The sequence below is a fragment of the Neofelis nebulosa genome, chromosome 2 (assembly GCF_028018385.1).
Source record: "Neofelis nebulosa isolate mNeoNeb1 chromosome 2, mNeoNeb1.pri, whole genome shotgun sequence".
NCBI classification, from domain to species: Eukaryota; Metazoa; Chordata; class Mammalia; order Carnivora; family Felidae; genus Neofelis; species Neofelis nebulosa.
In genome coordinates, this window is record NC_080783.1 from 166,824,703 (window position 1) to 166,839,903 (window position 15,201).

The 15,201-nt window shown below is 41.3% G+C and overlaps 1 protein-coding gene across 1 annotated transcript in view; it reads left to right on the forward strand.

The window, feature by feature from the left end:
- SLC35D1 (solute carrier family 35 member D1) overlaps positions 1-10,507 on the forward strand; it is a 51,215-nt gene extending 40,708 nt beyond the window's left edge. The window contains exon 12 of the mRNA XM_058717054.1: positions 5,335-10,507. Coding sequence (XP_058573037.1) covers positions 5,335-5,443 — 109 coding nt within the window. The 3' untranslated portion in view covers positions 5,444-10,507. The remainder of the gene's footprint in view (positions 1-5,334) is intronic.
- Positions 10,508-15,201: the final 4,694 nt, after the last annotated feature.

Below are 15,201 nucleotides of genomic sequence, written 5' to 3' on the forward strand. Positions count from 1 at the left end.
GTTGCCCTTCGTGGAGTTTTCCTTCTAGTAGAGGAGACAAAAAATGAATTACAATACAGTGAGTAAAATATTTGTTGGTGGTAAATGTTAATAACTGTGATGATAAATAGTAATGGAGAAAAGGCAAGGAAGGGGGATGAGGAGTACTGCAGGGAATAGGGTTACATTTTGTGTCAATACCTAAAAAAGGGAGGGGATGAGCCACATCAGTTTCTGGAGAGAAGAACAAGTAAAAAGACCCTGAAGTGGGAGTGTTGTGGTGTGTTCAGGGAACATGGGAGGCCAGTGTGATGGCAGTAGAGTGAATGAGATGAGATGAGCCATAGAGGTAGTGGGGTGGAGTGATTGAGGACTACTTTTAAGAGAGAGGAAGACAGAGGGTTTTGATTAAACAAATGACATGATCTGATTTAGTTTTAACAGAATTACTTTGCCTACTATGTTGAGATTAGGTGGAATGAGGAGGGAAAGTATGAAATGATTAACACCAATGCCTTTCATTCATGTAGGAATCATAAGGCATTTATAATAATATTTGGTATTTATATGGTCTTAATAACAGCCATGAGGAGACACTTCTGCACATTCTCATGAGAGCTTTCAGCAGCTGTCATCACACAAGTGTCACAGAGTAGCTGTTTAGACTGGTACCTCTCACAAAGGCTATGGTTGTCTTCCTGGAAGACTTAATAGAAGAAAGGACAGTTAGGTAAGTAAGGCCTTGAGCCATAGGTAGGATTTGGAGAGATGGAAAACAGAAGTGTACGTATTCCAGCCATTGAGTGCTGCATGAGCAAACAAAGGCATGGAGCTGGAAATGCAGATGTTGGATGGGAGACTGGGAGGGTGGGCAGTAGGTACTCCATAAGACGGATTTCACAAGGGTACTACTGGAAAAGTGGGCCAGTACTTGAGTGAGTGACGAAGGAGGAATACCCAGCTTGAGAAATACTGTGAGAGTTACTACTGACCCACAGATAATAGGGGTTTGCTTACTCAGTACAGTTAAGGCCTCTTTGGGATGACCAAAGACAAAGAGGCCTTACTATATGTAGGACTCCTTGATTTTCTGGGTGAACGGGTGTGCAGCCATGAAGATGAGGAAAAGCAGCAACTGGCAAAATCTGATTCTTCTTTTCGGCAGTATTCGCTCCTGGTGTGCCTTGACATTTTGACTTTTATCCCTATTGGGTGTCTGTTGTGTCCCAATGACTGTTTTGAAATGATCTATTGTCCTGTTACATAATTTAGATATAGAATCTAAGTTATATAATTAACATGTAATTTTAGATAGCTTATTGTTACATAAATTATATAATTAAATTCTCACTTCAATCCTGTAAGAGTGGTATTCTGATCACCATTTCACAGATGGGCTCATTTCACAGAGCTGAGGCTCTGAGAGTTTAAGTAACTTGTCCCACATCACAGAGCTTTGGAACGTTTATTCATTTTTGAGAGACAGAGCATGAGCGGGGAAGGGGCAGAGAGAGAGGGAGACACAGAATCTGAAGCAGGCTCCAGGCTCTGAGCTGTCAGCACAGAGCCTGATGCAGGGCTTGAATTTACAACCTGCAAGATCATGACCTGAGCCAAAGTCAGATGCTTAACCGACTGAGCCACCCAGGCGCCCCATCACAGAGCTTCGTAAATGTCATAGTCAACAATTACGTGGTTTTTATTCAATCCTGTGTCACCTCTGTGCTTCTCTCTGTTCAGATTGGAAAGCTCTGGAAGGTGATATATATACAGAGGCAACACAGCTCTGCTTTACTTGGCTGGTGAGAAAGATGAAAAAGGGCTCCTGGGAGCTGCTATGTGGGGAGTTGACATGGGTGTAGGAAGAATATACCCAGAGGTCCAGTTTCAATTATTTGGCAGGAATTACTATATGTTAGGAAATGTCAGTAAAAATCAAACTGCCTTGGCTCATAGGCTTGGGTATAAATTGACCTATTTTACATGTGGAATACAGAAGGCAGCATCTAGTCTGGGAGGCAGAGCTACATGGCTAAACACATGAGCAGATATGTCAGCCACAAAGGGAGATGGACATAGTCTGGACCTTAGGACTCTTGCTCTCTGGCCATGGAGTTGCTATATGGAAGGCATTTTTAGCATATATTTGTAGAGTGGATATCTAATTGTCTCAGGCTAGTAAATATGTCTGGAGCTGTAAGTCTAGAAGAGATAGATTGTGTTTGTGTGGCTTTGGAAGATCAGAAGTGGCCAGAGCAGAGGTGGCACTGTTCACTTCCAGCCAGTCTTGCAGTATTCTAACTAGACCCTGTCTGTAGTGCATTGGAGCCTTGTCTTTTTCTTCTGTTTATCTCCTGGCTCTGTCACAGCATGTTGAGTGAATTAATGGTAGTGCTGTGATCTGAATATTAGGCAAGTGGAAGATTGCTTGAGATTTAAAAAAGTGAACCTTTAGGATGGTCAAATATATAAATAACAAATCCAGAGTATCAGAGGTCGTCATATTTAATGTGAATATTTATGGAGCCAATAGATTGAGAAGTTTTTTGTGTAAAGTATTAGAAGATACTAATTCCAAACCATTTGGTAGTGATGTATCAAGATTCATATAGATTCGCATCTGGCCTGTTTCCCTTTCTTTTTTCACCATCCTCTTCTTCCCTTCCTCCCAGTTTCCCTGCGTTCCCAAAGTGCATCTCCCCTCTGAGTCTAGGAGTAGCAGAGCTGACAGGGAAAGAGCGAGTAGGGAATATATATTTTCTGATTGTTCACCATGTGCCAAGATTAGGGCCTGGTTCTTTACGCAAGTTATCTCACTTTATCTGCAAACAAGCCTAGAGAGATAGTATTACTCTTATTAATACAGAAATAGAATCTCAGATAAATTAATAAATTTGCCAAGGGGCACAAAGCTGGCAGTATATTCAAGATTTGAACCAAGACCTAACTCCACAAAGTCCATGTCTTTTCATTACACTAACTATGCTAGAGATATAGGGTCCAGGCCTCATCCTTACGGTGATTCTGTAGTATTCCAGGGTATTCTTTGTCTTCTTCAATCCTACACTGCTCCATTACTTCCATCCAGGTGAAATCAGCTTAATATAAAAATCAAATTGTGGGAGGGGGGATGGGCTAAATGAGTAAGGGGCATTAAGGAATCTACTGAAATCATTGCTTCACTATATACTGACTAATTTGGATGTAAATTTTAAAAAATAAAAAGTGAAGTTAAATCAATCAATCAATCAATAAACTTGTAGTATAAAAAGAAAAAAAGGAAAAAAAGATTGTCTTGACAGGAAAAATAAAGAAAGCATTGTTATATTGAGGTTGTCCTGGGAGGGGGAACCCAGATGACAGGATGTTGTGAGTTCAGATGGGGCTGGAGGCCGAGGGAAATTGCCTGTCATGTAGATGTGCGTGTGAACCTCAGAGAATTTTAGCTTCAGTCAGGAAGGCTATAGTAAGCCATCTCCGTGGGTCCTAGCCCAGCTACCAGGGAAATCATCTACTTGATGCACTAGAAAACCTGAAATGTTTCTAGAAGAGTCTGAGAGATCAAACTCTTAAAAAAAAAAAAAAAAAAAGGAAAGAAAGAAAAGAAATGGAAAAACTACTAGATGAAGGAAAAGATGAAGCTCTATGAAACTAGCACAAAGATTGGGTTCGTGAGGGTCTGGAGTTTCTTTGGGCCATCACAGATACTCAGTTAAGCAGTTATTTACTGTATTGCTACAAAGTGTCAGGCCTGTGCAAGGGACTTTGTAGAGCTCAGAGTAAGGCTTTGGAAATATATAGGCTTATGGGAACAAAATAAGGACTGGTATCTCTTCTATCAAGTGGAGCAGGGGCCATAAGGGAGGAAGCTGTTTCAGTGGAGAAAATCAGAGGGATACGGGTTTTATTCTGGTCCATTATTAGGATGCTTTGTGACCCTCAGCAAGTTATCTTATGACTCTGGAACTCAGTTTCTTCATCTGTAAAATGAACATTCTTGCCAGGGATATTGTACTTTGTAGGAATATTGCCATGGCAGATGTATGTTAAATGCTTGACATGGAATAGACTTTAGTAAATGGTCACAATTTGATGATTAAGTGCTGTGACTGCCTGATCTTCCTTCCTTATTTGTAGGGAGCTAGCTAGGCATTTCTCACCCTGCTGCAACTGGTATGGTGCTGGAACCCCAGAGCCCAGAGGAGAATAGAACTAATTTCAAATTAGTGGCAAGTTCATGAGTCAAGGGGTCAGGCAAAAGATGGGGGGCCCAACCCAGGACAGGCATGTCTGAAATCAGAGTCTAGGCCAGGCTGCCAGCTGGAGACCCAAAAGAGTCACAGGTGTCAGGCTTAGCAGAAGAACACATCAGAACAGTCTCTTGACATGCTCTTGAGCTCCTCTGGCTTACTTTCACTTAGTGACTGGGGCAGGAAGCTGTGTATCCCGTGTGGGTTTGAAGTCCCTGCAGAGAATAGACAAGTATAATCAGTGTCCCTCATGCGCGAACCCTCCCTGGTGGTCGGTGTGGTGGACAAGTGAGGGGTATGAGAAACCAACTCATGTCAAGGGCTCAGATGATAGGTTCTCCACTGTGAACTTGATTCTAGTCAGAAAGCAGGTCTGTGAATCCCCCAGGATCTGCATGTTTACTTAATAATTGGGATGTTTTTCATTCTTACTAAAAATTACATTTCTTTGTTTTGAATAATTATTTTTGAAAATCCAGGAAATAGAAATAAAAAAGAAATCACCTCTGAGCTCACTCACCATCTTTCTAGACTTTTTTCTGATGCATATAGATGTACATATTCATGTTTATGTAAATAAAATGGGATTAGACAATATTTAATGTTTTGTGAGATTATTTTTTCATTTAAGATGTCATTGCCTGTTTTCATATTATATGATTTTATGAGATACATAATATTCTATTGTGTGGATTTATATAATTCCCCCTTGGGACATTTACCCTTTATCTAATTTTTTGCTGTTATGAATTTTGTGGTAAACACTTTCTTGGTAAGTCTCTGAAGATGTACACAATTCTTCCATGGAGTAGGTTGCTAGGTCAAAAGGATAAGCAGAATTCTAAGGTTTATGATTTCAACAAATTGCATTCCAGAAAGGTGGTGTAAAATTGGCACTCCTGTTGGCAGGTGTGTGCAAGCATTCATTTCCCCAGTGGATAATGCCATGATGAGGGAGCATCTCTTACTTGGTAGATGAAGATTCCATACTATCTGTTGTAATTTTACGTGCTATTGATATATGAAGGTAGCTTCCACCCCCGTACCAGTCTCTTCCATGTGTCGTTCCTTCATTCCTCCCTGATGGTGGTTTTCTTTTTTGCAGCATTGCTGGGAGTCTGGTGTATTCCTACATCACTTTCTCTGAGGAACAGCTGAGCAAGCAGTCAGAGGCCAGTAACAAGCTGGACATTAAGGGGAAAGGAGCAGTATGACCCAGAGGATCGCTTCCACTACTTAGGCCCGAGCTTTTGATCAACTGAGAACACTGGCATTTCTTACACAGACACTCAGGTGTCTTGATTACAGAGAAAATACCATTCCTTTGCACTTGTACAATCTGAGGATTGATTGCTGCCTTTTAAAATTTTATGAGAGAAGCTTATAATTGACTCTATTTTAAATATGCCATTGGAATTAATTTATATCAAACTGGAAAATGTACCGGGCTTTTTAATTTATTTCTTTTATGCTGACAATGAACCATCAGTGTTTTGAAAATATTTTATTCCATAGTTTGATATCCAGGTATCCCTTAGAGCTGCATCTATAAAGTGCTCCAACTGGAGCCTCCGCATTGAAATTGTTGCTGCATATTGAGGTAGCTCAGTCTTCCTTCTACTGGAAATGCAGCCAAGTATCTAAAGTTTCTCCTTTTAGAATTTTATTTCTTAAGGATTTTTCTTCATAAGGATATTATCCCTGCATTTGCTAAAGATAACAACTTTGGCACTAAAAAACTACATGTGCCTTGAGTTTGTATTGGTTTCCATGTTGGCTCCCCTGGGAATTCATGGAATGAGCAGAGTGCATTCCTTGAAATTATGCTATTCCCTTTTTATTGTGTAAGATGGGGATGATGAAGGGATAGAGGAAGGAGGCCATCTGTATGATTCATTCATTCAGCTCAAATGTACTGGGTATGCAATATGTACCTGGCATTATGCTAAGTGCTGGGGGTGCACAGATGTTTTTGGAGGTAGTTGAATGATCTCACTCTTGCTATCATGACTGAGGGTTAAGAGAGAAAACTTAACTTTATGATCCATCCAGAAGATGCTGCGACTCTGAACAAGTCACAGAAACTTTCTTCAGCTCTTAGAAACTGCGAATCCGTAAACGGGGTTAGAAGTACCTGCCCCTACCCACCCCACAATGGTTTGCTACCATATGCTACAGTGTGAGATGACATGTATGTGAAGAGCGGCATATTGTTTATTTATTTTTTAAAAAAATTTATTATTTTTTTAAACTCTATACCCAACGTGGGGCTTCAACTCGTGACCCCAAGATCACGAGTCGTATATATGAAGAGCTATATTTTGTTGCAAACCATGCAGCTCAGCCTTCCTTCTCTGAGTGAGAATGGCAGGCAGGCAAGGTGGACGCTGTCTTTTTCCTGTGCTTCCCTCCTCTGGGTTTGGTTGCTACTCTGTTTACTCCTCTTTGAATTAATACAAGTAGGTCTTATATTTCTGAATGTATTGGTTTGAGGGGAAAGCCTTTTTAGAGGTTTTTGCATTGTCAAGGCTTAGTCTTTGTTCGGTGTGTTGCTGTTACAGCCATCACCATCCTTTCTCCTTAAATGGTGTGAGCATACCTGTGTCTTTGCATACTGTCACCTACATCCTGTGCCCCTTGGCTTACCTTATGAGCACGTCAGCTTCTCTTGAGACCTTTGCTGCATCCTGGGAGAGCAGCTGTGAATAGGCACTGCCTAAATTGCCTCTTTGGGCAGGCAGGGGATTCACTCACACAGCCCTGTGATTTGGTGCAGAGGCATCCACCAACTTTGCGTATGAGTATCTGCACAGGCCAGTTGTGCAGTCAGTGTGCAAGAGCCTGGGTGCTTTTGCACTGGTGCACGCTAACTTCTCTTTCATTGGGTTTGGAATCCATAGGGCTCTACTGATCTAAACAGTTGGTATTTGGGTGGCTTAACAGGAGGCCTGGAAGGTTTTGATTTCTTTTTATTTTTTAAAAAATTACATTGAGGTCATTTTCATATTCATGTGTTTCTTTTATTTGGGTTTGTTTTTACTAAAGCCTGACCAGTGGTATTGGGTCCCTAGAATTAATCTCACGGCCAACTTCCAGGCCAAAAGCTCCCAGGGCTCACTTTTTTTCCAGGATCATCTGATCTGAGAAAATTCCACTTGGAGCATAGGATATTATCTTGTGTAAAATGATTTTTATTGTCTTTGTTTTATCAATGAGAAGACTCAGAGTAAGTGACTTGTTAATAAGTAAAAATTCATGTTTCTTCCATTGAGCCATGCTGCCATTTTCCTCTGAGGAAGTGAGGAAATGGAGATAGCTGGCTGAGTCAGCCAAGGAGGCAAGTGCTTGGTTGAATTTGGAGCCTAAGAGGAATAGGCTTTGCAAATTAGGGGCAGTGATATGTCACTCTACATGCCAGAGCTTGTGTCTACCTTCCAGGCTGGCCTTGGTTGATAGATGTGGCCTGCCACTGCCTGGTTTTGGCTGGGCACAGTGGAAAGGCCTTGTGAGAGCTAATTTTATTGATTCTCTTTCTTCTTCTGTCAAATCACATGGAGGGAACTTTGATATTAGAAATCATTTGTGTTGTAGAATTTCTCGTCATGAAAGGCCTTTGGCTGTGTCTGTAGCTGTTGTGCTAGAATTCCAGCAGGGGTTGAACTGCTTCTTGGGGGTCAGGTTCCTTGAAGATCTGTCATCACTCCAGGTTTGAGAAAATCATGTGTAATTACAGCCTCGCTACATGCACATGACCTTAGGGCCCTCCACCTGTGCCGAACTTTCTGGCCAGACACAGTACAGCAAGTCGCAGCTTCTGCCCTGTCAATGTTCTGATTCCCTCTTTGACTACCACCAACATGTCAAGATAAGAGAAAGCAGCCTGGGGAAGTTGGAGACTGCATAGACTGGCCAGCCGTTTTTGGAGTTTTTCAGTTATGTGCAGACTTGGCTATAGTGCACTAGAGATTTACCTGGTATTCTCACATCACCCAGAGTGTCTGGGTTTTGCCCCAAGGTTGATATCTTACAAGGCAAAAATTCTATGATGTATTAACTACCTCCTGGGAGAAAGAGAGGCAGCTTTAGAGTTAAATCCTTAATTTTCCCTTTGAGACAGATGAGCTGTGATGAGAGTTTTGAAAACCCAATTCTGTATGACTAGGGGCTCCTCTTCTTGACGTAATGACAGCAGGGTCCTTTGTGGCCCATCTGCTTTTAGTCGGTGTCAGATTGATTGTGGTCTGGTTGACCAGACTGCATGTTGCCAACGTGTCAGGTGACTTTTAATTGCTTCATCTGGCTCTTGACTTTATAAGTCATTTGTAGGATCCAGTGTGGACATAGGTTTAAAATACCATGCCTCTGCAAGTTTTCTGTAGTCCTGTTGTATCAAGAATCCATGGAAAGTTCAGGTCAGTAAAGCTGATACAGATTCTTCACCAAAAGAATAGTAGAGTTTCATATTTGACTGGTTTGGAATACTGCCTAGGATTTTGGGCCTGCTTTCGTTATTATGGTTTCATCAGTGAGCAGAGATTTTTTTGAGCATCTGTCTTATGCCAGGGCATTATGCCAAGCTCTGGGGAAACCACCCTGAACAGGACATAGTTCTTGTTCTCAAGGAATGTATAATTCTTTAGCCAGACCCATAGTGAAAGGAGATGAAAGCAGTCAGTGATTTGTAAGTTAAGAGCTGCCTGCAGTTACCATGGATTAGGGTGTCCCACCCACCCATGAGCTGAAGCATTTTTTTAATCTAAAAGGACTTTACAACTCAAACTACTAGCTCTGAAATAAGTGCCAGGCCATTAGAATTCGTGAATGGCCTGGGTTCCTCCTCCCTCTGCTTTGCATATTGTTTCTTGCCCCATAACTGTGTACTATAGGAGGTACCCCTTATCCACGGTTTCCGTTTCTTCAGTTTCAGTCATCTGTGGCCAAGGAAGGTCTGGAAGCACGGGATCCTCCTTCTGACAAATCTTCAGAAGGTCAGTAGTAGCCGAATGCTAGTCACGGTGCCGCGTCATTCCCCTCCACCTCCTCAGTAGGCATCGGATCACCTCACACTGTCATGAGGGCGAGCGCGGTACCATAAGATACTTTGAGAGAGGCCACTTTCACATAACTTTTATTACAGTATATTACCATTTTTCCATTTTATTATTAATCTACTGTGCCTAATTTATAAATTAAACTTTATCATAGGTATGTATGTGTAGGAAAAAACATGTGTAGGGTTCGGTACTATCTGTGGTTTCAGGCATCCACTAGGGGTCTTGGAACGTATCCCCTGTGAATAAGGGGGTACCTCTGTATTGGTTCCTCCTTATGAACAAGGCTATAATTGATTTTTCCCTCCTTGAGGGAAAAATAGTAATATTCACAGTAAGTGAGACAATGGATGCGAAACCACTGAGCACAATGCCCTAGTACGTGTTAGGCACTCAGCAAGTGTTGTTACTGTCACTATTTCATGGTGAGGCTGGAAGCAAACTAGATTCTTAATCTGTGCTCCTTAAATGCTGGAGGCCTGAGCAATGTGTGTATTTCTTGAAAAATGTGACCCTTTATTTCATTGCCTCTAGAGCGCTTAAATAACAGTAGTCTTCCTTTTTTAAATACTTACTGGATATAATTGTGGCCATTATGTGATGCCACATGTGATGTGATTCCACCTGTTTTTAAAAAGGAACAAAATTACTTCTATTTTGATGGTGAATTTCAAAACAGAAAAAAATATTTTTATCTTCACCTCAGAATGGTGATTCAGTTAAAACTTTGCCAGTTGCTCCTCTGCAGACCAGACCTGCCTTCTTCCTTGCTCCACACTGCCTGTGCATCCACGTTTATCTCAGTTGTTGGTGCTTATAGATCTTTTGCATCATCACCTGTCTTCTAGCTCTTACCTTTAAAGGGGTGCCACTTCGTGACAGCATGAAAAGATATTCAATGGTGGGTTTTTTAAAGCTTTCTTTTTTGAGTTACTTTTAAAAAAAGAAATCTACTGGTTAGATTTATTGTCTCACAAAAATGTTTTTAGAGATTATTTTGTTCATAAGTGTTTCTTTCTCATGCTGATGATCAACTGATTTTTTTGTCTATCAAAAATGTTGGCCTATCATAGTATTTTTTTCAATACAGATCCTATTTACCAAATGACCATTTTAGTGGTTTTAAAAGGTACTAACGATTGAGATGTGTAAATCAGGTGACCTAAACATGAAAATTATGTGCCTAAATATTTTTGTAAAGGTGTCAAATAAATACTTTTTCCTGAACACATGTATTAAAATTCCTTTCTAAGTGCAAAGAGCCATTAAGTCTGCCCACATTCAAGAGGATGGCTTCCAGTTAGTTGATTGAAACCTAGTAATAAAATAGTTTGCCATTGTGATATATAATAGAAATTTATATTTGGTCTTTGTCCCTGTTCCTCCTGGCACATAGCTTCCAAGACTCTTGTACTTTATAAGCGCTATAAGAGTATCTTTTTTTGTTATATTTAGTTTTGTTCCCAGTTGTTGAAATAGTTCTGTAGCCATAAAGATGAAATGAGTATCTTTTATTTTCATAATGACTCTTTTAACCAACTGCACCTGACTTTGTTAAGGACAGGTGGGGGCTGGTTGTGGGGGGAACCAACCATGGCAATTTGGGTTGTGAGCTTTCAGGCTCCTTGCCCCACCCGCCTAGGTGAAGGGGAGAGGGACTGGAGGTTAAATCAATCGCCAATGACCAGTGATTTAATCATGTCAACATAGTGAAGGCTCCATAAAAATCCCTGAACTACGAGGTTTGGACAGCTTCCAGGTTGCTGAATGCATGGAGGTGCTGGGAGGGTGGTGCGTCTGGAGGGGACAGGGGTGGCCCACACTCTTGCCACACACCTTGCCCTATGTATGCCTCTCTTCCATCTGGCTGTTCCTGAGTTACGTCCTTTTGTAGGAAACCAGTAGTTTAGTAAATGAACTGTTTTCCTGAGTTCTGTGAACAACTCTAACAAAGTATTCAAACCTGAGTGGGAGGTCCTGGGAACCTTGATTTATAGCTGATTGGTCAGACATACAGGTTAACAACATGGACTTGTGATTTGCTTTGGAAAGGGGTGGGGGAGGTGACCGACAGATGGGACTGAGCCTGGGAGTCTTGTGGGGCTGCCAGCTCCAGAGCGAGTCAGAACTGGGTAGTAGTTAACCCAACTAGTGTTGCAGATCTGTTTGGTAAATAGTGAGTAGAGTATTGAGAGAAGACACAGGAAAAATTTTTGCTTTATAGCCACACAAGTATTTTGTATGACTCACACGTATGATTAAATATCTGTCTCTGGCACAGTTGTGGTAATTTCAAAAGAAAGAAATGCTAATCTTTCTACTTTTAAAATATTTCGTCTGCTTAATGAGTCTAAGCCTCTGAATAGCTTTACCGGGACATAACCCCAAAATAAAATATGCTCATCAAGAGAGGCATTTTGGTACAGGCAAGCTCAACTGAATTACGAGTACATGAAGGCTTTAAAAAAGATTGTGACAAAATACCTATAGCATGAAATTTACCATCTTAACCATTTTTAAGTGTACAGTTCAGTAGTATTAAGTCTATTCACATTGTTGTGCAACCAGTCTCCTGAGTTTTTCATCTTGAAAAACTGAAATCCGTGCCCATTAAACAGTTCCCCATTTCCCTCTTTTGTTCCGGCCCTGGGCAACCACCATTCTACTTTCTGTCTATGAATTTGGCTACTGTAGAAAACCTCACATAAGTGAAATCATACAGCATTTATTTGCCTTTTTGCTACTGGCTCATTTCACATAACGTAATGTCCTTGAGGTCCATCCATATTGTAGCATGTTGTCATAGTTTCTTTCCTTTTTAAGGCTGAATAATATTCTATTGTGTGTATATAGCACATTTTATTTATCCATTCATCCATTGATGGACACTGGGTTGCTTCCACTCTTGGCATTGTAAATAATACTGCAAAAAGTGGGTGTCTTAATCAGTTTTGACTGCTCTAAAAAATGACTGTAGAATGAGTGGCTTAAACAACAAACATATATTCTCACCTTGGAGAAGAAGCTGGAAAGTTCAAGATCAAAGTGCTTGCAGATCTTGCGTCTGGTAAGAGCCTGCTTCCTGGTTTGTGGAATATCCATCTTCTGTTATCCTCACATGGTGGAGAGCAGAGAGGAAGCTTTGTCTTGCCTCTTCTTATAGGGCACTAATCCTATCGTGAGGGCTCCACCTTTACGACCTAATTACCTCCTGAAAGCCCCATCTCCAAATATCATCACATTGGGGATTGGGGTTTTAGCATAAGATTTTCATTCAGATTCTCTGTCTCCCTCTCTCTCTGCCCCTCCCCTGTTCATGCTCTGTCTCTCTCTGTCTCAAAAATAAATAAACGTTAAAAAAAATTAATTAAAAAAAAGGGGGGGCGCCTGGGTGGCTTGGTCGGTTAAGCGTCCGACTTCGGCTCAGGTCATGATCTCACGGTCCATGAGTTCGAGCCCCGCATCGGGCTTTGTGCTGACAGCTCAGAGCCTGGAGCCTGTTTCAGATTCTGTGTCTCCCTCTCTCTCTGCCCCTCCCCTGTTCATGCTCTGTCTCTCTCTGCCTCAAAAATAAACGTTAAAAAAAATTAAAAGATTTTGGGGTAACACAGAATCTACAGTGATGTGTGCAAATATGTTTTCTTTTGAAATTACTGGGTCATACAGTAATTCTATTGTTATTATTATTTTTTTGAGGAACTCCCATACTGTTTTCTGTTGTGGTTGCACATTTTACATTCCAACCAGTGTGCACAAGGGTCCCAATTTCTTCACATCCTTGGTAACGTTTACTTTGTTTTACTGAAAGTAGCCAGCCTAGTGTTTGTGAGGTGATCATATTGTGGTTTTGATTTGTATTTTCCTAATGATTAGTGGTGTTGAGTATCTTTTCATATGCATGTTGGCCATTTATATGCATTTTTTTGGAGAAATGTCTACTCAAGTCCATTTTTTTAATTGGACTTTTTGTTGATTTGTCATTCTTTGTATATTCTAATTTCAACCCTTTATAAAATACAATATTTGCAAATATTTTCTTCTCCGTAGGTTGCCTTTCATTCTTGTTGTATCCTTTGATGCAGTTTTAAATTTTGATGTAGTGCAGTTTATCTATTTTTACTTCTGTTGACTGTGCTTTGTCCATTGTCATGAAGCTTTTCCCCTATGTTTTTTTCTTCAAGGAGTTTTGTAAAATTACGTCGTGCATTTAAGTCTTATATCCATTTTTAGTTTTTGTATGTGGTAGAAAGTCAGGGTCTAACTCCATTCTTTTGCATGTTAGTATTTAGTTTTATTGACACCATTTGTTGAAGAGACTGCCCTTAAGGCCGGTTTTAAAAATCCTCTTAAAATTTGACTTTCTAATTTGTGAGTTATATGCTCTTTCATTCAGCCCCTTGCTGGTTTCTTGTCTCAACATGGCTTCCCTGCACAGGGCTGTCATTATCGGAGACCGCCACAGAAGAGGCACTGCTGACAGGAGCAAAGCACAGGGCTGGTGCCTTCATGTATCCATAGCAGGTGAGCAGTTACTGGGTACTCCCAGGACTTCCCTACAGCTCTCATTACATCAACCGTCCATCCCTCCATCAAGCTAGACCGAGCTCACTGGGGCTGGCACCCAGGCCCCCAGCAGAGGCCTGACACAACCATATTTAACAGATGAAGCCGAGTGAAGTAAATCGTTCCATGTGGTTGTGAAACCCACATTCAGACCCCGGTCAGCTGGACTCAGGACCTGACTTTTGCTCTTCACCACCATGTTAGGTTCTTGTCTCGCTTTGTCTGCTTGTGATAGACTTGGTGGTACCAAGCTCGTCATCACTATATTCCCATCAAATGCCATTCTTCTTCCAGAATTCATACACCATGGATTTGAAGCTTAGGCATGAGCCAGTAGCTGGTTAAATCTGAGAAGGCAAAGCAGACAGGCCTTTCCAGTTGTGCTGATGGGGCCCTCCTGTGGCAGCGCCTGCCACTGGGGGAATAAATGATGGCACGCAGTGTGCATGAGAAGCAATTATTTACTGAGGGCCTACTGTGTTCCTTCATGGAGTCAGGCCTTTATTATGTCTTTTCATATTACAGTACTGTTGCACGAATAGTGGCTTAGGCAAAGCTCAGGGGTTTGTCCAGCTTCCCTCAGCTGATAAATTTAAATCTGGACTTTAATTCCTAAACCTTTTCTTCCCAAAGAATTCCAGATAACATCCCTCTATTAGGAGAATGCAGAAGGAGGATTTCATCAAGAGTTGCCTCATCATGTGTGCTTATCCTTCAGGTAATTTTTTTCAATGAATATTTTTGAGGACAGTATCTACAAATGATGATGGAATCATGAAACTGAGATAATTGTAAGAATGTGGGGGAGGAATATCATCCTAAGAATGGTAGGAAAAATTTCCTTGGAGAAATGGTATTTGAGCTTTCCTGAAGGACACCTAGTATTGAACTGAGGAAATGTTGGAGGGGACAGCCCTCGAGCACTCCAGGGCCAGTGTATCTGCTTCTGTCTGGAATGCATCCCTGTTTAATGTCTTTCCAGCAAATGCCCTCCTCTCTGTGGGCCTTCCCTGACCAGCCTCTCTGAGATTGCACTCCACCATTGTCCGTATTTCCCTCCTGTGCTTTCTCTTGGCAGCATGTGTCTCTTGATGAGGTGTAAGCTTTATGAAGGCACAGATGTTGGTCTGTTTTGCTCACTGCAGTGTCCCTGGCGCCTAGAAAGAATAGCGCTGGGCACACTGTGGGTACACATTCCCAAATGAATACCTCTAGACAAGAGTACCTGACTAATGGCTACATTTTTAAAGCATAGCAAGGCAGAAACATGGCCTCATCTTCCTTTTTAGAAAGCTCACAGCAGCTGTAGTATTGGGATTGTAGGTCAGGAGTTGATAAGAGAGGGGCCAGGCAGGTTC